We start from the raw sequence: 22318 nt of genomic DNA, 5'->3' as shown, positions 1-22318 counted from the left end.
ACCAAGCTGTCACGGGTTCCCCGCCCCTTCCGCAAGCCAATGGGAAGCAAGCCCCTGGGAGTGTCCCGCCCCGGGTCGAGAGCCGCAAGCCAATAGAAAACGGCGGCTGAACGGTGGCGCGGCCAGAGGTAGGTGGAGTCGCCCGCGGTGCCTGGACGGGAGCCTGGCTGGGTCAGCCCCCGACGAGCAGCCGCGCGCATGGCTGTGTGGGGCCTGGGAGGCCGCCTGGGCCTGCGCGGGGGCGTCGGCGCCCGTGGGCTACTGTGTCCCCGTTTCCAGAGGCGCCGCTCCCAGGGCGTGGAAGACGGGGACGGGTGAGTGCCTGGCTGGGAGGGTACCTGGACACCTGCCGTGGATTGCGGTGTCGTCGCCGTGGTGACGTCACACCGCTGTGAGAGCCGCTCTTGGTCGTGACGTCACCGCGGCACGTGGGCACCGTGGAGGCCAGACCCCGAGGTTTCTTTTTTTTTTTTAAAGATTTTTTTTTAATTTTTATTTATTTATGATAGTCACACAGTGAGAGAGAGAGAGAGAGAGAGAGGCAGAGACACAGGCAGAGGGAGAAGCAGGCTCCATGCACGGGAGCCCGACGTGGGACTCGATCCCGGGTCTCCAGGATCGCGCCCTGGGCCAAAGGCAGGCGCCAAACCGCTGCGCCACCCAGGGATCCCGACCCCGAGGTTTCTTTGTACAAATAATGAGAAGGAACCTCGGCCCTCATCATCAGGCAGGGCAGGCATATCCACGGGGGCCAGTTAGGCCTCCTTGCCCGGCCTCACGCTCAGGTGGGGTCTCAATTCAGAGTTTGACCTGCCTCCAAGGCACCTTATACCTCAAGACGCAGAGGTGCGCCAACACGATCCGGAGACGGCCGGTATCCTAGACCTTGAAGCTTGCACCCCCATTCCTGGGCCTCAGGACCTGCAGAGCACCATGAATGAATACCTGGGTCAGTGTATGTCATAGATCCAGTGATAGAACGTTTCCGATGAGCTTGTGATGCCACGTTTTAGTGTTGGAGCCTGTATTCAAGGTGTTCCCGTGCTACTTGGAAAGGCCGGAACTCGACCCTGTTGTGGCAGTTCTTCATTCCCGGGCCTACTTGGAGCTTCATAGGATGGAAGTGGCCCAGATTGCCTTCTCTGCAAGAAGCCCTGGCGCGGCGGACTAGAGGCTAAGAGTTTGGGCGGGTACAAGTCAGGGTGGAAGTAAGAGAGTTTGGGTGAAGTAAGGTAGTCTTGGGCATGAATCCCAACCTTATGGCTTCCTTCCTGGGTGACCTGGGGAGGCAAGTCATCCCATGAGCTCCAGTTTTCTCAACAGAAAAATGAATGTCGTAGGTAGTTCCCACCTTCTGGGGCTGTGGGAAGATCCCAGAGATGATTCCAGGAGATGAATGCCAGCAATCCAGTTAGAACAGTGCAGAGGTTATGGAAAGGGATCAATAAACTCTTTCCATGTTTATTAAGCATGAGCTACTCTGCAGATACATATACGGGCAAGACACAGAGCTTGTCCACAAAGGACTTAGCTAGAAAGAAAGGAGGGGAATGATGTCAACAGAGATCCAAGCAGAGGAGGGGTAAGTGCCACCTCAGGCCATAAGCAGCCAGCTGTGACCCACTGAGGGAGGTGTCGCCCTGGGCAAGCCATCCCCACTCACCACATCTTGATGTCTGTTTCTCATCAGGCCACAGTCTTCCTCAAAGACACCCAGGATCCCCAAGATATACACCAAAACAGGAGACAAAGGTAGGGGGCAGGTGAAACATGCAAAAAAAAAAAGGTGGTTAACGCTATTTTAAAGTTCTGCGAAATCGTTTCAATCATTAAAAATTATGTAATGGATCTCACTAAATATCATCAAATGGGGTGTGATATTTATTATTTTTTTTAATTTTTTTTTATTTATTTATGATAGTCACAGAGAGAGAGAGAGAGAGAGGAGAGAGAGAGAGAGAGGCAGAGACAGAAGCAGGCTCCATGCACTGGGAGCCCGATGTGGGATTGATCCGGTCCAGATCACCCTGGGCCAAAGGCAGGCGCCAAACCGCTGCGCCACCCAGGGATCCCCTGGAGTGTGATATTTAAAAGATGCCAAAGATACCGGGAGAGACGTGAGGTAGTGGTTACCCTTAGGATTGCAACTGAAGGGGGTTGTGTGGGGGCTTCAGGGGTGCTGAGCATATTCTATTTCTTGATCTGGGTGCTGGTCACAGAGGTGTGTTCAGGTAGTAGCAATTCATCAACTTGTACATTTATTTTTTTTTAAGATTTTATTTATTTATTAGAGAGAGAAAGAGCATGAGTAGGGAGAGAGGGAGAGGGAGAAGCAGGCTCCCCGCTGAGCAGGGAGCCCCACGCAGGGCTCAATCCCTGGACATCATGACCTGAGCCGAAGGCAGACACTTAAGTGACTGAGCCACCAAGCGCCCCCAACTTGTATGTTTATGGTTTGAGCACTTTCCTGTTATATGTCAGGTGGAAAGTTTTTTAAAAAGAGCATATCAGGACCACCAAAAAATCTTAATTTGGGTGGCTAAACATTTTTTCACAGGGTTTTCTAGCACTTTCACTGGAGAAAGGAGACCTAAAGATGACCAAGTGTTTGAAGCCGTGGGAACTACAGATGAATTAAGTTCAGCTATTGGGTAAGGCAGACAGCATTGGCCTCGAGGTTGGGTTTGAATTGGCATCAGTGTAATTCACGTGGAGCTCTTGAGAGTGCTGGCTGGTCCCCGGGGGGCTGCCAACCCTCGATGAGCGTGCCTCGGCCTGGCAGCACAGGCACATGGGGTCAGTGCCACAAGGCTCCCGGGCTGCAGGCACCTTTGCCTCCCAGCACCGCCTGCTCCTGCCTGGCATCTGTCCCACGCCACGCGAAGCTGCCTCACCCCTCCATCCCTGGCTCCCCCACCCTTCAGGTGTGCGTGCATGGCCGCAGCTTCTCAATGCCACATCTGACTAGGTGAGATACTCAGGGCAGATAATGAATGACAGGTGCAGAGGTCCTGGCAGAAGAGTAGAGAAGGCCGACTTGTGGGTGTGTTTGTGAAGGTGGGGGTCGGGGGCAGAACAAGGTAAAGTGGGCAGGGGGAAATGAAGGTGCATTCTAGCATTAGCTGTTTAGAATTAGCCCATCGGCAAGCTACCCCCCCCATCTTTGTGGGCAGGAGATCGGGGACACCAAGCTGTGGACTCTTTGTCAGATAGTGAGCGAACATCTCCGTGTGCCTGGCACCACTAAGCAGAGCACCTCAGCCCACAGAGTGCACAGGCTTCGCAGAGTGCACAGTCCAAGGGGGCTGCAGTTGGGGGGCAGACAGACCCCAGAGGGGCTCCTACAGGTGGTGGGGGCCCACACGTGGCCCACATCATGTGGATGCCCTCAGTGAGGTTGCCCCTGAGCGCCTGCTTTGTGCCAGGCAGGAGGATACTGCTGTGCTCAAGGCAAACTGTCTGGCCTGCAGACTCGTTCCCTGCCGTCTGAAGGGGGAGACCCACACTAGATGACAGACACATTTGTCTTTTTGGTCCTGACTGTAGGATGGGCTAAGAAGGTGCACTGGGAGTTCTTCATTGGCCCTTTGAGGCCATTCTCCCTTGTCTTTGCTGGTGTGCCCAGGAGGTGACCTGCATCACGTGGTCACCCTTTGACACACACACACACCACCCACACCAGTCCCCTCTCCCTCTGGCTTCCAGGTGGGTCCAGCCAGTGGGAGGCACCAGCAGGAGATGGGACAGTGATGGGGACAGGTGTGGGAGTATTCTGTCCCCCATTCCCCAGTGACTCTCACGCAGCCAGCTGCATGGCTCCTGGCGGTGGCTCCGCTGAGAATCTAGCTCTCCTGGGTCGGTAGCGCCGTTGACCCTCCCTTGCCTCTTCAAACCCCTGTTTTTGCTTATCTTCGCCATCTGTTGTCAGTTTCCATAACTTCCCACACCCTGTTCATAGTCCCTTCCCCGGCCTTTCCTCAAGGAACCCTGCGAATGCACCTGCCAGGCCCTGAATGGTACAGAGAGAGGGAGCAGAGTTTGGAGAGAGGCAGAAGCTGGGGTCCTTCTGTGCCTGGGATGCTTAGCGTTTCTCGTCCCACCTGCCTTCCCAGGGAACTCCTACTCAGCCTTCAAAGTCCCACCTCCAACACTGCTTCCTCCAGAAAGCCCTCCCTGAACCCCAGCCAAGGCCGAGGTTCCCAGGACTAGGACTCCGGCCCTTCCCTCCGGAGCACTAAGCATAGTTTGCAACTTCACATTGAGTCCTGTGATACCCGGTGCACATCTCCATCTCCTGCTAAACAGAGCCTGTGTTACATGCGCTCACACTGGGTTGCCTAGATCAGGCCAGAGTAGGCCCTGAAAAGGGAAGTGTTCATTGGACGAGTAACGAGTATAGAAAAAGGCATTTGAGCAACAAACATCCCCCACCCAAATGAAAGTTTATGACGTTCTTCCTGTCAGCAGGAAAGATAACAGTGTGTGTGTTAGAGCTATGTTAGCTAGGGACCTACCACCTGAGAACTTGCTGCCTTATGTAAGGCAGGGTCCAGGGACGTTATAGTAGAGGCACATTCTTTTCTTTTTCCTCATAGATTTGCTTTGGAATTCATCACAGAAAAAGGCCACCCCTTTGCTGAAGAGCTTCAGAAAGTGAGTAGCAATGTGTCGCCCCACGTTGGGATATTCATCTGTGCGGCCAGGTGGCCATGCCTGGGTCTGCCATCTGACCATCTCTTTCTCTGTCTGCCACCTGGGGCTCATCACTCTTTCTCTGGGAGCCTCAGTTTCTCCACCTGTGAAATCGGGATGCAGATCATCCTCCTCCCAGTGCTGAGGACAGCACCGGGAGTGCTGAGGACAGCACCTGGAGGGGGACGTGTAAAGCAGTGGATTTGATCCAGGGCGATTCTATCACCCAGGGGACGCTCGGCAGTGTCTGGTGTTTAAGTGGAGGTGGGGTGTCACTGGCATCTAGTTGGTAGAGGCCAGGGGGGCAGCTAACTTCCTGGCAGGCATAGGGGTGCCCCTACGGCAGAGAATGCCTTGGTCCCAGACATAGGCAGCCCGGAGGTGGAGAAAGCTGGGAAGGCCAGTGTCAGCTAGCCCTCAGCCAGGGGAATTTATGGCTGTTAGTCTCCGTGTTCTGCTCCTTAGGAAGCATGGAGGCTCCAAGCCATGGACAGCACTTCAACAGTGGAGGCAGGCACACCGCCCTAGAATGCACAGGAGCAGACAGAGGGCCATGAGGGGGGTGCAGAAGGACAGGAGGCTTCAGTTGCTGGAACGTTCTGTGAATGAGGCACCTGTGCACTGGAGGCTGGTTTGCAGCCTCATGATGGAGAATTGTTCACATCCACCGTGGTTGTTTCTAGACGTCGTGGTCAGCTCTGAGCAGAGTTTGCAGAGGGAAAAGGCTGGCAGTGATGTGACAAACCTACCTGTGCTTTAGGCCTCTGTACTCTGGGTCACAGCTTCAACATCACCTGCTCCGGGGCCTTGGCTGGCCACCCGGCCTCTAGCTGGGTTAGGCACCCCTGCTGGTCTCCACAGCTCCTGCCCTTCCGTATCTGACAGCAGGCACCACAGAGGGTGTCACATGTCTGATCCATCTGTCTCCCCACTGACCTGGGCCCCCTGAGGGTGCAGACTGTGGCTTCTTCACCTGGGAGTCCCACCAGGGCCTGCTTGCAGGGCCTATGGAAGAGTGCCGGGCAGCCCACACACTGCTCTCCCCGCAGAAGCCTGTGAGCTGGAGGTTAACGTCCACATTGCGTGGGCAACACAGAGACTCTGAAAGGGCCACTTGCCCCAGGCTCCCCGGCCGGGAATCAGCAAAACTGCGATCCGATTCCCAAACTGGTGCCAGCTCCCTCCTGTCCTGGGGGTAAACGCTGCAGTTGGCCAACCAGTGGGGTAGTAAGTATTGTTGTTCTGCCTCTCACCGGAAGCCCCAGAGACACCAGGTGCTCAAGAAACTCACCCAAGTGGCAGCCCAAGGAGGGTTCCAGTCCACTGCGGGCAGGCAGTGTCTGATCTCATCCCCTATGTCCCGCTCCTGGCCTGCTGTCATAGGGGCGGTCTTAGCAGGTGTCACGGACCTCTGCCCACCCCACAGCCCCCCATACAGCTCAAGTGGACTTTGGCAAGGCACAAAGTCAGGGGCAGTGTTTGAAGGTGTCCCTGGCACAGGTTCCTGTGGGCCATTAGTCACACGGGGGCTGACCACATTCTCAGATACTTGTCCTTTATAGTTCAGAAAGCACTGTCACATTTGGTGACTTGGCCCAGCTGTTACAGGTCAGACAAACCAAAGCCATCAGTTGGGAGAAAAGGGGTCACAGGGTCCAGGCAGAAGGGAGACGAGGACAGAGTGAAGATACTCATCACTGGGCCGTCAGTGGGCCCATTGTTGCTCATTGTGTACCCCAGGTGTTCCCAAGGGACCTACGGATGCTCAGAACCAGCATCCAAGGTTCGGATGCAGAAGGTTCGGAAGGACTTTTTAAAATTCGTTAGCCTTCAAATGCTGGCTAATGGAAGGTTCAGATAATCCCCATCAGGTCAGCCCCTGCTAGTCTTGCTGGTGTCAGGCGGCACCTCTGCATATGCAGTCAGGTCATCTCTGCTTGGCCCGCTGGGAATGGATCTTCATTCTCACCCTCTCTTGCTTCCCCAGATCCAGTGCTCGCTGCAGGACGTCGGCTCTGCCCTGGCGACACCGCACTCTTCGGCCAGGGAGGCTCACTTAAGTAATCTTCTCTCTGAACCTATGGCGTGTGTTAGAGGGCCCTGGAGGGGCCTCGGCCTGAGGGGGTGGGGCTCTGTCCTGGGTGTCACCTGGGACCCCTGGCAGCCTGGCCCTTAGACCTCAAGAAGGAAGGACTTCCTGAGCCAGTGGGAGTGGTTTGCAGAGCATCTGGGCAAAAGACATAGGGTGGTTTCCTTGGTCTGGCGGACGATGGACCTCATGGCTGTGTCCTTCTGCTTCTCAACTCCTCAGAACATGCTACATTTGAGGCAGGGCCCATCCTGGAGCTGGAGCAGTGGATTGACAAATATTCCAACCAGCTCCCACCACTCACGGCTTTTATTCTGCCGGTAGGTACCAAGTGGTCTCAACCAGGGGGTGGCTATAGGCCAAGTGTATTCACAGAAACACACAGGCATTGAATAAGTCCCCTTTTTAATTTTTGCCAGCGATAGGAGGTGTCCACCAGCCTCCCAAGTGCCCTCCAGACCCTCACCAGCCTTTCCCCACCCCTGCTTGCTTTGGCTTCGGGGGGGGTCACACAGCGGGTGTGCAGGGCTCCCTCAAAGCATAAAGCTGCCCATTTGGGGGGCGGGGGGCAGGGCCCTATGTATCTGTTGGTCCAGCTGTCCAAGGGGCTCCCTGTCTGCCCTGGACACACCTGCACCCCCACGCTTCCCTCCTTCCCCCCACCCCACTCCAGCCAATACCCACTTTCTACAGTCAGGGGGCAAGAGCAGCTGTGCACTGCACTTCTGTCGGGCTGTGTGCCGCCGAGCAGAGAGACGGTAAGGGGGCCGAGGGAGAGGGTGAGGGCGGGGTGGGGGGGCCGGGTCAGTAGCAGGCAGGCCTGGGGGGTCAGCTCTGTGCCATCCAGCTGTCCACTGACGGACCTTCAGCTGCCACCGTCACTGTACCAGGCTCTGTCCTCAGAGTCCTGCAGAATGGAAGGGAGTCAGTGATCCAGGGGCAGATGGGTGACAGATGATGTCACCACATCAAGATCTGAGCTTCCGGAGAAACAAGAGGTTACAGGTGAACAGGGTAGGAGGAGAGGAGGGGGCCTTGGTGGGTTTAGCTGGTTATTTATAATTCTATACTCGTGTGGTATGAAAGTCAAGAGAATCCGGGTAAGACTCCTTGTTCCTGGGGGTTAATGTAAGTGGGGCAGTGGCAGCCGGGCTGAGGTGAGGGGAGAACCCCACACCAGGGGTGGTGCAGTGGGCACAGGGAGGGCCTCTCCCAGGCACACTGTCAGCCAGGAGTGGAAGGAGGGGGGGTAGGGGGGGATGGTGTGCAGGGCGAGGGCACAGCAGGGGCAGAGGCAACATCCGCACTGAATAGACATAGAGGAGGCTGGATGTCGGGATCCAGAGTGAGAGGGGATGTGGGGCACGATGAGGCCAGAGGCCCAGCAGAGCCTCGTAGGTGCAGAGGGGTCTGCGCCATCCCCTGAGAGCGACAGGAAGCCATTGATGGGTTTTAGGCCATAGAGTAGAGAAGGGCCCAGAGGAGCCCACATGGCTCTGGGGGGCCCAGGGGGGTAAGCTGTGAACAGAGCAGCCCAGCGTTGTGCCCACACCCTTGACTTAGTCAGGGAGAGGAGAGGCCCCCAAAAGCTACTGACGGGCTTTTCAGAGAAACTTTAAAAGAGCTCCCTGCAAAGTGTCCATTCGTACCACTCCTAGGCCAGCTGGCACCCAGCTTTACAGAGAAATGGAAGTAAAGCACCACCCTGACACAGTAGGCAGGGCTATGCTGGCACTTCTGTGCATCATTTCATCGAGTCCTCACAATAACCTTGGCAGAGAGTTGGTAACAGGACACAGGAGTCAGGATATTGGAGCGCAGAGAGGTGACATCATGGCCAGGGCGGTCCCCCAGCTGGTCCTGAGCAGAGTCCAGATTTGAGCCCGGGTCCATCTGGTCCAAACCTGAGCTCTGTCCACAGCCCCACATCATGAAGGTCTCACCTCTCATGAAACGCTCTTGGGCCCCTATGGTCACCAAATGGATCATGGGTAACAGAGCTCCAGCCTCAAAAGAAGAAACAGTCATTTGTACAAAACCATCCGCCTCAGCAATGCTCATCATAGCAAAAAACCCAAAGGCCCAGCAGTGGGGGTTAGTCGAGTGGAGGAAGGGTCCTGAGTACCCCAAGCAGGGAGATGGAGGTGTGCCTGTGGGATGAAAAAAACCCTGTGGCAGGGGCCACGAGCCCAGAGCTCTGGTTTGGGGGAGGGTACCTCCTCGCCAGAGTTCTGTGGCAGAGGTGACACACGTGGTAGGTGTGAGGGCCCTAGGAAGGACCCACCACATCGCTGGTGCTCAACAGAAAGTAGGCCACCGTGTGGGATGTCTGCACCCAGATTGGCGAGGACACTGGGGAGGCTGCTGCGAGCTCTGGAGGTGCTGCTGCGAAAGCAGCCCGGGGGGGCCCCGGGACATCAATCCCATAACGTACGAGAGACCTACATTGTTTCTTCTTCCAGTGTGGTGCCTCTTGTCCAGATGGGTGAGACCGACGCTAATGTGGCCAAGTTCTTAAACAGGTACTTAGCTGGGGTTCAGAGGGTCTCACACCTTTGAAAAATGAGGCCCCTGTGGGAAGTAACCAAAGGCCTGGGGCCCCACACACTTCTTCATTCCTCATATCCTCTGAGGACCTGTGATGTCCCAGCTGCTTTGCTGGCTACAGAGATGCTGCTGAGAACAAGGCAGGTACCATCTCTGTCCCTGGGGAGGTAAAGGTCTCACTGGGAGACCTACTATAAAAACCAACAACACAAAACAGAACAAAGGGACAGTGTATAGCTAGGGGCCCCACTTTCAGGACCAGGGAGCTCAGGCAGGAATCTCTCAGCCCTTCCCTGCAAAGCCCCGGGGCTATGTGAACTGAGAAGAAATGGCCAGGCCAAGCCAGTTCAGGGCCCTCTGAGCTGGACTGGCCCAGGGAGGGCTTCAGTGGATTCTGTTCCAGCCTTGGCTCATGCAGTTCCAGTGTAGGCCAGGTCAGGGCCCAAGGGCAGGCTGAGAACCCAGGCCCCTGAGAGCTGTCCTGGGTGTCCAGAGACTTCACAGTCAGGGTCTGGCCCCTCACTGTGGTTGCTCCTCCCACTGGGATGTGACCTGACCAGCTCCGTTCTTCCTGGGAGGTGGGTGGGCCCCAGAGGAGCGAGGAAGCTTCCAATCATCATCACAGCAGTGACCTTTGGGGAACATTATGGTCTCTGAGTGTTGTGTGGGTTGAACCAGTTCATTTCCTCAGCAAGGAAGGCCTCACTGAGCAGATGAGAAACAAGTATGTCACCACCACCACCCCCAGGAGCGAGAGACACCAAGAGCAGAATCTCTTGTACTGCTCCCTCCAACCCCTGCCAGGCATTGCTGGGGGGCTCGATCCCTGGGAGAGACAGCCAGGCATTGCTGGGGGGGGGCTCGATCCCTGGGAGGGTGTGGGTCAGGGAAGGTTCCAGCCAGACCGGGCATGGCACTGGCCTCAGAATAGGATTGGGGCCAGGAGAGGTGGAGGAGGGTGGTGACAAGGAAAAGTGGGGGACAGTTGAGAGGTGGGTAGCTTCCTGAACTCACTGCAGGCTCCCTAAGGACAGGCTGGATGTCTCCATCCTGGTCCCTGGAAGGTGCAGAAACCAGCCTGGGGAGGGGCCTGACTGGCAGGAACCACCCCAGCCCTGGCACTAGAGTCACAGAAGCTGGCCTGGAGGGCCATCCATCAAGGCCAAGTTGGCTGAGCACCCGCCATCCTGCCTGATGCTCCTAGAGCTGGTGATTTATATTTCCTCCTTGAAGGCTAATATGGGAAGGACCTGGTTAGCATTGACCTCTCATTTCAAATCCTCCCGTTTGCTTCTCTCTGCCCTTCCAGACTCAGCGACTATCTCTTCACATTAGCCAGATACGTGGCCATGAAAGAGGGGAATCAGGAAAAAATATACAAGAAAAATGACCCGTCGGCCTGAGCCTGCGGCACTTGGAAGTAGTGCAGAAGGGGAGATGTGCAGCCCCCTCGGAGGTGAAGACTTTGTCCTTCTTGTCCTGATCCCTGCAGATCTCCGCCAGGGGCGCTGGACGAGACTCCTGCCCACTCCCCTAGGCTCTCCTGGGTGGGAATGAATGAGTTCAGTACTGCAGAAAAAGAAGGTAAAGTGACTGCTGCAAGGAAGAGCCACGTAGAAAAAAATAAAAGTGGGAAGAGCTTGAGCTGTGTGCACACGTGCGTGCATGCGTGTGCGTGTGTTGAGAGAGCCCTGCTGCTACCAGCTCAGGTGCCATGAGGATTTGGAACGGTGCCAGAGGCCCTTGGACACGTAATTGTGATTTAGCTGTGCCAAAGGGGATTTAAATGTCACATTTATAAAGGGGAAGGGAGACAGGATTTGGAGGTTTGGGCCACTTGGAGCCACCAGCCCCACCTCTGTAGGGGATGGACAGCTGGGGTGCGTGGCGGGAGTGCAGCCCAGAGAGCCCCCTCCTGGAGGGGAGCCTCCCTCCCTAGGGGTGCTGAGGGAAGAGGGACAGAGACCCTGGTGAGAGGGACAGCATCGCTCAGAGGAGGACTTCTGTCTGCTGGTTTAGGCCTCTCAGATCCGTGCCTCTGCTGTATTTTATTTCTCTTGTCACCACTCCCCGCCCCCCCCAACCACAAAAACGACACTGCCAGTGCCAGCTGTGTCCTTGGGAAGGGGATATTTATGCAGGGCAAGGAGGCGGCCCAGAGAATGTGAAGGCTGCACGCTGCTAATTGCAGGAAATGACTCCAAAAGGGCAGGCTCTTGCGAAGTGCTGGGGCCGAGCCGCCTGGTGAACTCAGTTCAGCGGTCATTCCCTCAGCGAGCCCCTGCTCAGCCCGGGAAGCCGTGTCACTCTGGCTGCCACCTTGCCAGCCTGTCCGTGGACGGTAAAGCAATCAGGCGTGGGCCTGCTGTGGCTCTCATTCTTACCACCGTGTCTGTTAGTTTTGCTGCAGGAACAGGTGCCCCTGACTGATCCTGCTGGGTCCCCGGGGTTTCCCAAGCCGAGTGTGGGCGAAGGTGAGGTCCCTCCGGGGCCTCCCCAGCCCCGCCCAGCGGTCAGCGCCAGCTCAGGTACACAGCAGGTGCTCAGGGCTGGTGAGCAGGGCCAAAGCGTTGAAAGCACCTACACTTCAGGAGAGACTGAGGTGACGAGCTGCCCTGCCGACATGCAGGCTGGGCCAGGGGGCAGCTTGCTCAGGAGCTTACAGGCGCCCACTCCATTCCGTTCAGCCCCTCCTCCTCCAGATCTTCCTGGAAGGAGCAAGACGTATATGCTGAAACGACAACTCCACCCTCCTTCCTAGCCACGGTCAGACACCCTACAAAGGACCAGAGAAGCATCAAGTGAGGGTTCGAAACAAAGCAGCTGGCCTGTTGCCAAATCCTGGCTCCACAAGCCCTTGCTGGGACGGGCTGGGGTGGGCCTGAAGTTCACTCCAAGTTCCCAGGCCCTGCCTCAGCCTCCTCGCTTTGGCGGGCAGACCTGCCCCCAGAAACGGGCCAGGTGCAGGGCAGGCGTCGCAGCTCTGGAGGGGCCTCCTGTGTGGCCAGCCCGGGAAACACAGAAGCGGCCTACTCTGGGCACCCAGGGACGGACTGGTGTGAAACGTTCGCTGCTCTGCAGTGCCGTACAAAGCCGCCGTGGAGCCAGGAGCAAAAGGAAGATGCACACCCTGTGTGCGCTCACCAGAATACCCTCCCGTGCCTGAAACATTAACACCAAGCTCCACAGTAAAAACACACAACTAAGTACAAAGCCCGTGTTGCCCAATCTGTCTACGCTCACAAGGGATAGTCCCCCTTGCACACAAGTGCAGGGTTGGGAAAGAAACAGCTGCTTTTACGTAAAATTGTGATGCCTCAGGGCACGTGGCTGGCTCAGTCGGAGGAGCCTGTGACTTTTGATCATGGGGTTGTAAGTTCAAGCCCCATGTTGGGCATAGAGATGACTTAAAAAAAAATTGGTGATTCCTCATTGATCCTAAGTCTTTTGCATAATTTTGATTTTTAAAAAATACTGCATGAAAATTGTATTTACCTTGATTCCCCGGGGGTTTGGGCACTCGCCGACACTGGCACCCAGTAAAGTGCCTCGCCTGCCTACCCCTAGCCCAGGCTGGGTTCTCGGGGACGTGTTTAGTACCCTTGCAGAGAGCAGCTGGTGGTTGGGCGGTGTGTCAGAGAGAACCGCACGTAATCATCATGCCGGCCACCAGTGGGGACGGCCTGCCCTGTGCTGGGCCACAGTCTGGGGGCACCACAGACTTCATGCTCCTCCAGACCTCACAGCAGCCCCGGAACAGGCACACCCTGCGGGGGATAAAACCGGCTCGAGGAGGGGAAGCCTCTTGTCTCAAGGAGTCTGCACCAAGGTGTGGGTCCAGGATGGGGGGCCCCGCGACTCCCCCTCCACCGCCCCTTGACAGCCGTTTTAATCACAACCTGGGCCGCCGAGAACAATGTCACACGTTAATAGATTCTGCTGTCTCATTTCTCAACCTAGTTTCCCTTAACTGATATCTCCTGGCTATTGTTAATGTGCATTTTTCACCGAGTAATTTTCTCAGCCCGAACTTGTAACACATCCCTGTGACAAACGTCCCGGATCTGAATCCCCCGTCAGCTGCAATGTCACCCTTGCCTCCTCCCCGACACCTTCTTCCGACAGCCCATCCAGTTTTATGATCGCTCTGTCCCAGTCATCACTACTGAACCTTTAAGAATCCAGACGCACTTCAAGTTTAATTGAATAAAATTCATTGTATAATAAATTCCGCACGCACGCTACATACATCAGTACCTAGAACCATTCATGGCTCATCCCTCCCTTCCTTCCCCGTGGGCTCACGAGCCTCTCCGGTGATGCTGGACCTGAGCTGGCCCAGTCTTGCTTATTTGAGAGGACTCACCTCTGCAGCCCACTGGACGTGTAGTCCCCCTCTCTGAGAGTCCCTTGTGGAAGGCCAGGCTTGGGCCTGAGGCTGGGAACAGCCAGGTTGGAGACATCTGAGGCCTTGGGGATAGTCCTTGTGTTCCCTCGCATGCCACAGAATCACACTTTTTTTTAAAGATTTTATTTATTCATGAGAGAGAGAAGCAGAGACACAGGCAGAGGGAGAAGCCAGCTCCCTGTGGGGACCCTGGGATCACGACCTGAACCGAAGGCAGATGCTCAACCGCCCCTGAATCAGACACTTCTGATGGAAGGTACGTGCACACTCTCCCGAGACACGTGCACACATGTTCACAGTGTGCATACAACTTGAGGAGTTCCTCGGAAGCCTTGCTTTAAAATAACCAGTGCTGCCCGCTGTGCAGGAGCCCACCCGATTCTCAGGCTGCCTGCTCCTGCAGCCTTTTCTGGGGTTTGCGGAGCTCCCGCGTCCGGTACGAGCAGCTGCACTTGGGGCTGGCCGGGGAGGCCGCCCAGTGGCCTCCGATGCTTGTGAGACTGGAGGGCAGCGAACACCAGTCAGATGTACAGCTGGACATCAGCCTGGGCAGACTCGGTCTAAGACCAGCTCTGAAACCTCAGCTTCATGATTCTGGGCGGGTTGTTCCGTCTTTCTCAGATTTGCTTCTTCATCTGTGAAATGGGAGTGACAAGAATACCTACCCCACAGAGGCCACCAAGCTCAATAAAGCAGTATTTAAAAGGAGTTGGGGGGATCCCTGGGTGGCGCAGCGGTTTGGCGCCTGCCTTTGGCCCAGGGCGCGATCCTGGAGACCCGGGATCGAATCCCACATCGGGCTCCCGGTGCATGGAGCCTGCTTCTCCCTCTGCCTGTGTCTCTGCCTCTCTCTCTCTCTCTCTCTCTCTATGACTATCATAAATAAATAATAAAAAAAATAAAATAAAAGGAGTTGGGGCCCCCAGGAGGCACAGCCAGTTAAGTGTTCAACTTGGCTCAGATTGTGATCTCAGGGTTGTGGGATCGAGCCCCTCATTGGGGTCCATGCTGAGCTCAGGCTCTGCTGGAGATCCTCTCCTCCCTCTGCTCCTCCCTCCATTCTCTCTTTCAAATAAATCCTAAAATAAGGGGGTGGGGGGCTTAGCACATCCTCTCAGCAAGTTAGCTGTTTTTATAGCTGTTACAATTTGAATTCAAGTTCCAGCTCTGCCGCTTGCTGGCTGAGCCACCTCAGTCAATTATTTGACTTCACTCAGCCTTTGTCTTCATCTTTTATGACTGGGGATGATTCAGCTTCCAGGTGTTTGGGGAATAAGCTCGGTTTGGCACCCGGTAGCAACTCAAAAAAAAAAAAAAAGTAGATATTGTTGAGTTGTGTCTTCTCTTTTACAAAGGAACTTTCAAGTAGCTCAGGCCTGGGTGAGGTGCAGAGGTTTGGAACTGCTGAGGCTGAGACAGGTGGGGGGCATGGTGAGGGGGTGGGAGCCCAGTCAGACCAGGGGCCCTGGCTCCAGGGACACCATACCTCAATACTCAGTGACAGAGCAACGAGAACCAGAAGGGATCTCAGAGATCAGTGCTCCATTTTACAGATGGGAAAATTAAGGCCAAGAGAGAATTTAGTAAGTAAACATTAATAATGACCACAAATTGAGTAGTAATTGTGTCCAGTCATCTTGCTAAGCACCTTACATGCAATAGTTCATTTAATTCTTCTTTTTTTTTTAAGATTTCATTTATTTATTCTTGAGACACACACAGAGAGAGAGAGAGAGAGAGAGAGAGAGGCAGAGACACAGGCAGAGGGAGAAGCAGGCTCCATGTAGGGAGCCCGAAGTGGGACTCCATCCCGGGTCTCTGGGATCACACCCTGAGCCAAAGGCAGGCACTCAACCACTGAGCCACTCAGGCGTCCCCATTTAATTCTTCTAACAGCCCATTAAAGTGGTCCTAGTAACATCTCTGTTGTCTCTGAATTACAGGTGAAAAGCCCGGAGCAGAGAAATGGCTTTCTCAAGGTCACACGGCTCTAGGAGGTGGAGCTGGGCTTAGAATCAGGACTCTACACCCTCAACACCACGACTAACATTTACTCAGCACTCGGCCACATGCTCAGGTGTACCCCGATGCCATAGTTAACGCGTCTGACTTCTCAGAACCCACTGAAGTCTGTGCACATATTCTCCGTTTCTCAGGTAAGGACAGTGAGGCTCAGAGAGGTGGGGTCACTTGCTCAGAATGACACAGGATCTGCTGGGCCGATGTGATGGGAGGAATACTCTATTGAGCAATAGGAGAGAAACTTCCGTGTGCACTAAGCACGTACTACTCCTCCCCCTCAATGGGCCCCTTGGGTAGATACTAGTAGCTTTGTTTCAGGTGCAGACACAGAAACTGAGGCACAGGGAGAGAGCCCTTTGGCCAGTGTCCTGAAGCAAACAAGAGGGCAAACTCAGATTTGAACTTGGATCTGCCTCCAGCATGTTCTTACCTCTACACAGTGACTCACGCTACCTGGGGGTCTGCCTGTGGATAGCAGCAGAGCTGAGACAAGAGCCCCAGTCTCCGAGTTCCTGTAGGGGGGGGGGCGTGATTGACAGTGAAGTAGGGGTGGAGATGAGAGAGGGTACCCTAAACCTCAGGGGAGGGGACCCTACTGGCCCTGCTGCAAGCTACCTCTCTGGGGAAGGGTGAGAAGCAGGCACCGGTTCAGGGGGCAGAGGGGCAAAAGTGGCCTAGAGAAATGATTGAATAAATGGCAGAAAGGCGTCCAGCTGCCTCAGGACCTAGGGGTGACGGGGTGACCTGTCCCCCACCAGATGCTCCCAAGGCACAGATCCTTCAGCCCTCATCACTGGCCATCTGCAGCACCCACGTCCCTCCCCCCGCAAGCAGGGGCCTTTATTTACGATCACCTTGGAAGGGTCGAGCAGACATATGTTGCTAAGGGTCGTTTATTCTTGTTTATAAAATTTATGGCTTCACCTCGATTACACACTGTCAGAACGGGAAGGATTGGACCCAAAGTCTCTTGCCGCATGACTGCCTCAGACGTGCGTACATCTGTTAACTCCGTAGGAGCTGTAGAGGGAAATAAGGTGGATGATAGCTCAAAAGCTCGCTGTCCCGTCACAAGGTGTGGGCAGCCCGCCTCCAGAAAAGGCATCCGGGCACATACGTGGGAAGGAGGGGGTCAGGGTCTGCGATGGCTGCGCCAGGTGGCACCAGGACCCTGCCCTCTCCTGGCCACGGCCTGTCTCCGGTGCTCCGAGTTCCTAGGGGGAGAGGAAGGGCTTGATCCTGAGGACCCTCCGTCCGGCTGCAGGGCCTGGCAGCTGGAGAGATTTCCCAGCCTGTGACTCTCTCCACCTGCAGGCTTCAGCGGGGAGAGAGAGACACGGTCTCTCCACCGCTGGGGGATCAGAGACAGGTACGACCTTTCAGGAGAGCAATAGGGCAGCGCCTACAAAGCCCTAGAAATGTGCATCATCATGGCCCGGCCAGTCCGTGTCCGAGAATTTTTCCAAAGGCAACAGATACATCAGTGGAACCAGCAGGATTTTTTCACACCAGTGCTGCTCATTACCATGAAAAACTGGAAAAGGTGTCCAACAATAGGGAGTAAATTGTCAAATAAGGAAAATGTTTAACAACAAGGGGCTGTAAGAAACACAAAACTACTGAAATTGATGGTGTCTGTATATTTATGACTATGGAAAACTGTTCAACATCTTTTAAGTGAAAAAAAAGTTATAAAATGGTATAGTATAGAATGACCTAATTCCTGAAAAAGAAATGTGTGGTGTATATACACCATGGGAAAAAATATGCAAGGATCTGTTCCATGTGTTAAAAATACCTCTAGGGGCACCTGGTTGAGCATCTGCCTTTGGCTCAGGGCGTGATCCTGGGGTCCCGGGTTCAAGTCCCACATCAAGCTCCCCACAGACAGTCTGCTTCTCCCTCTGCCTGTGTCTCTGCCTCTCTCTGTGTGCCTCTCATGAATAAATAAATAAAATCTTTAAAAAAAAAAAACCCTCTAAATCATGGGATTATGGGTGACTTTAACTTTCACTTTCATTTGGAATTTTTTTTTTTTGACAACATATTTGGGTTGGATTTGACAGAGGCTTACTTGTGTAATAAACATGAGTGCAAAAGAGAAGAGAAACTGACAATTGCTTGCCAGGCCTGTCATAAATCATCTACCTCTCTTGGGATGTTTGGAGCCAGGGGAGGCTGCCCTCCAGTAGCCAGAGCCATGGGGCCCCTCCAAAGTCTATAAGCCTGCAGGACATGCCCCTGGTTGTTGTCTGAGCCAGATGGCTATCTGGAGTGCAGCTCCTGTGCAGCCTGAACGTGGATGCTTGGCTTCCGTTCTAGGGCAAGAGAGGAGGGAAGAAAACTGACCCTGGCCCCACTGAGGATTGGGTCCGGGGGGTGGGGGGAGATAGTCATGCCAGCTTTTCACAGGATGCTCGGGATGCCGGTGTCCTTCTTTCTCCTCTGTTGGTTGCTGCATCTTTAACTTGTATGGGGTTTGAGAATAGAGGACATTCACATCTATTTTGTTATATGGATCTTCACCACGGATTATCACCCCACCTTCACTGGGACAGACTGGCACCCTATCTGGTAGAGTGATGGAGTCCAGCGTGCCACGGTCAGCAGGTGGCAAAACCAGCACTTAGCCCAGGCCTTCTGTCTCGAAGTCCAGCTTCCTTTCCCCACTATGTTCTGCAGGGACAGTGGGAGGGCTTATCCCAGGGAGAGAAGCACCAATGCTGGGTGATTGGAAGGGGCTGCCTGGGAGGAGCCGGAGGCTGGGTCCAGATCCAGCAGAGGGTGTTGGTAATCCATTAGTGATACCTAGCATGGTTTCCAATGGAAGTAGTGGAACAAAGGGTGTGTAATGGACATTTTGGGATTCCTGGGCCAAGGCCCTCACAGATTTCAAAGAGTAGGGACTCTAGAGGCAGGTATTTAGTCTCCAAGCTATCTGAGCGTGGTCAGACCGTCCCTCCAAGCCGGCTCTAAAAGTGGCTCTCTCAACCCCACGGTCCCCCCAAGAGGGCCAACTGGCAGGACAGATTTCCCAGAGCTTTGAGGTGACGCATCAGTGTCATAGATCTTTGAGAACCAAATACTTATAAATCTGACTAATTGATGAGTCAGCCCTGATGAGCTCGCCACCATAATTCAGAACCTGTAATTACATTTCACATTAAAGCACGCAAAGTTCAGATTAAAGCTGGAGAGAAATAGTGTGACACCTCTCATTTCCAGCCCACCCCAGCCTCTGGCACTATCGTCCTCCCACCTCCTCCTGCCAGCAGGCAGCTGTCCTACGGCCAGGGGCTGTCATTCTAGAAGCCACATCTTCTCTCAGTCCTCTCTGGCGGTGCTTCCTTCCTGCTGTGCTAGGTACCAGGTCCAGTTCTCCTGCACTGCTGCATTTGGTGGAAGCAAACACTTCATTTAGGGCAACATTTTGAGTTTATGGTTTACGATGCCCTCCCACCAAAGACCGCTAAGAACGCACCCATAGTTGAACAATGTCAGACTGTTGTTGCAAGGAGAGAGCACACACACCCAGGGAAATGTGGGGGTGTTTCAGAGGAGATTTCTTTTTCTTTTTTTAAAGATCTTATTTATTTATTCATGAGAGACACAGAGAGAGAGGCAGAGACACAGGCAGAGGGAGAAGCAGGCTCCCTGTAGGGAGCCTGATGCAGGACTCGATTTCAGGACCCCGGGATCACGCCCTGAGCCAAAGGCGGATGCTCAACCAGATACCCCTAGAGGAGGATTTCTTTAGCTTGTATTGGGTGCTTTGGGGGGTGGTTCAAGGAAGCAGGGGCAGTTCTCAGGCAGTTAGGTACCTTAATAAATCTTATCTAGAAGGAGGAAGGAATAAATCATGTTAAAGCTGTAATGGCTGGGCTTAGTTGGTAGAGCATGTGACTCGTGATTTGATCTCAGGGTTATAGGTTCAAAATCCACTTGGGTGTAGCAATTACTGAAAAGAAAAAAATCTAAACTCAACAATCTACCTTAAAAAATAATAGGGGATCCCTGGGTGGCGCAGCGGTTTGGTGCCTGCCTTTGGCCCAGGGCGCGATCCTGGAGACCGGGGATCGAATCCCACACCGGGTTCCCGGTGCATGGAGCCTGCTTCTCCCTCTGCCTGTGTCTCTGCCTCTCTCTCTCTGTGACTATCATAAGTAAATTAAAAAAAAAAATTAAAAATAATAAAGTTGGGGTTGCCTGGGTGGCTTAGTCCGACTCTTGATTTCGGCTCAGGTCCTGATCTCAGGGTCATGTGATTGAGCCCCCTTCTGGGCTCCCTGCTCAGTGGGAAGTCTGCTTGAGATTCTCTCTCTCTCTCTCTCTCTCTGCCCCTCCCCCTGCTTACATGCTCTCTCTTCCTCTCTCAAATAAATAAACAAATCTTAAAAAAAAAAAAAAGCTGTGTTGGATATGTCGGAGGCTCAGCAGGCATAGCCCCCAACCTCAAGGACCTGGCTTGGCCACCCACCTCGCACACTCACATCCCCATACTCCATACCCAGGGCATGACTGAGTATTTGGTCTGGGAAGTGAATGGAGTATTCATTATATGCCAGGTGTGGGACATGCCTGAGTTCATTTGACCTCACAGCAACCCGACATGGGAAGAATTATCATTGCTTTGCAAGCTTGCAAAAGTTAGGTGACTTGCCCCATAGGGGTCATGGTAAGGAAGTAGCTGGGACCAGATACGAAGTCTAGTCTACTTCCAGACCCTGAGTCCTTGCCACTGCCCTGGGTACCTGAGCAGGCTTTTGAAGTCCTAAAAATGGCAGGAACCATCTTGTGGATATTCGCTATGTTTGGGGACCCCTCATCCGGTCTCTTCTCTTCATAGCCGTGCCTCAATTCCCTTTGGGGTTTACTTTTCCCAGTGGGATACAATCTCCACGGGGGTCGCTGTCTTGTTTTCAACACACTGGAAATGATCTGATGGGTTTCCTATTAGTGCCTGTCTCTCCCAAAGCCGACCGTATCCTAGTGCTTAGTTAGTACTTGGCACACAGCAGGTGCCTGACAACATTTACGGAATGAGTACATGAAAGAATGACATCTGCGCCTTGCTCAATCTTTTGTCTTTCCCTGCACTTTCCCTGAAGAATGCTGGCATGATTGGAGCAAGGATGGGCTCCTGACTGGGGCTGAGCCATTCCTGCCGTGCGTCCCGAAGAGGCTCAGCTGAGGTCTGCTCTCTCTGACTCAGAACTGCCCTGGCTCCCGCTCTGGCTCAGCTCTGGTTCTTCCATCCTCAAAACCTGCCAGTAAATCCCTTCTCAGTCTACATAAGGCAGAGCCTGGCTTCTGTTGCCTGCAGCTCAACAACCCTCACTGATAGGAAAGCTCCTGATGGCAGCTGGAGGTGGGCAGTTCCCAACTCCCCAGTGTCACGGTGTGAATCTGTGGGACAAGCCACCGAGCTTGTTCAGCAGGGGCCATGGTTACAGCCAACCCAGAAGGAAGACCAAGGAACTCTGGCCATTGCTGCGGAAGCAGTGGCAAGCTCACTGTCCTTATTAAGCTGGTTTGAGGGCTGAGGGGCAAGGCCTTCATAGAGAAGACACCCCAGTCCCAAATGGAAGGGCACTGACCACATCCTCCCGGGTCTCTGGCCCAACTGGTGAGGACAGGGGCCCAGCTTGTTGGGAGAGGAGCAATGAACTAAGGAAGTGGTGGGGGTCCTGAAACTCCCACAGTCTGCCCCCAGAGCAGGTCACCTTTTGCCCAGGTATATTCTCAACCCAACTCAGCTTTTTACCTATGTAGCTGGGGACAGTGCTGTTCTGCAGACTCACCTGTCCCAGTTTTGCCAGGACGCAGGGAGACTAGAGCTCTGGGATCCTCAGCGAGTCCTTAAAGATGTTATAGGGCCTTATCTGCAAAGGGGTGCAATTCTGTTTTCAGCAGTGCCCTCAAGGGTAGATGGGACAGGGATGAGCATCAGATGCAGGCGGGACAGAACGGCCCCGGGGGCTTTGCTCAATCTCGAGCCCGTTGTGTAGAAGGCTCTCCCACTCCTCTTCTGTCTGCTTACGCTTTGCTTAAGCGCTTTGGAGTGCGGCAAACCAGGGTTTGAATCTTGGGTCTGCCACTTACAGCCTCTAGGGCCTAGGACAAGTCTCGTTGTCGCCGAATCTGTTTGTCCAGCTGTGAAGTGGGCATCCTAACAGTGCTGCACCGCGGGAGTGGAGCCATCACAGTACATGCTCAGGTATCTCTTCCTTGGTTTAGATATGCCTCTTCCCCCAGCCGGATCGTGAGCTCTGTAGGGCAGCGGGGTCCGCATTCTTCCCGGCTAGGCCTCCAGCACCCGGCACAGCCTGTGGGTCTACTTGTGGGTGGACAGAGGCAGGCCTGAACACCCTGACAACCTGGCTACCTGGGCTGGCTCCTGGTGCAACATCCACCAACTCCCAGGCCCATCGGGGGTCACGTGTGCCGGTGACAACCGCCCCACCCTGGGTGACGCTTCCTTCCTGGCAGAGTTGCTGGGGGGACACAAGGTTGGGGGCCAGCCTCTGTGGGGAGAGGGTCATGGAGCCCAATATCTGGTA

General features: G+C 54.4%; 1 protein-coding gene across 2 annotated transcripts; it reads left to right on the top strand.

Moving 5' to 3' along the window:
• The first annotated feature begins 147 nt into the window (after positions 1–147).
• On the top strand, positions 148–10972 carry MMAB (metabolism of cobalamin associated B). 2 transcript variants are annotated; one of them, XM_055323330.1, is made up of 9 exons: positions 148–314; positions 1691–1752; positions 2558–2651; positions 4596–4653; positions 6680–6752; positions 7004–7101; positions 7475–7539; positions 9244–9303; positions 10638–10972. In XM_055323330.1, exons 1-9 carry the CDS (start codon positions 199–201, stop codon positions 10729–10731), a joined length of 720 nt encoding a protein of 239 aa, XP_055179305.1. In that variant the 5' UTR covers positions 148–198; the 3' UTR covers positions 10732–10972. The 2 variants fall into 2 exon arrangements, with proteins under 2 accessions (XP_055179305.1, XP_055179306.1); XM_055323331.1 differs by having other exon boundaries at positions 7455–7539.
• Positions 10973–22318: the final 11346 nt, after the last annotated feature.

This window comes from Nyctereutes procyonoides, unplaced genomic scaffold (assembly GCF_905146905.1).
Source record: "Nyctereutes procyonoides isolate TBG_1078 unplaced genomic scaffold, NYPRO_anot_genome, whole genome shotgun sequence".
Classification (NCBI taxonomy): domain Eukaryota; kingdom Metazoa; phylum Chordata; class Mammalia; order Carnivora; family Canidae; genus Nyctereutes; species Nyctereutes procyonoides.
This window is presented reverse-complemented; position numbering and strand designations above follow the sequence as displayed.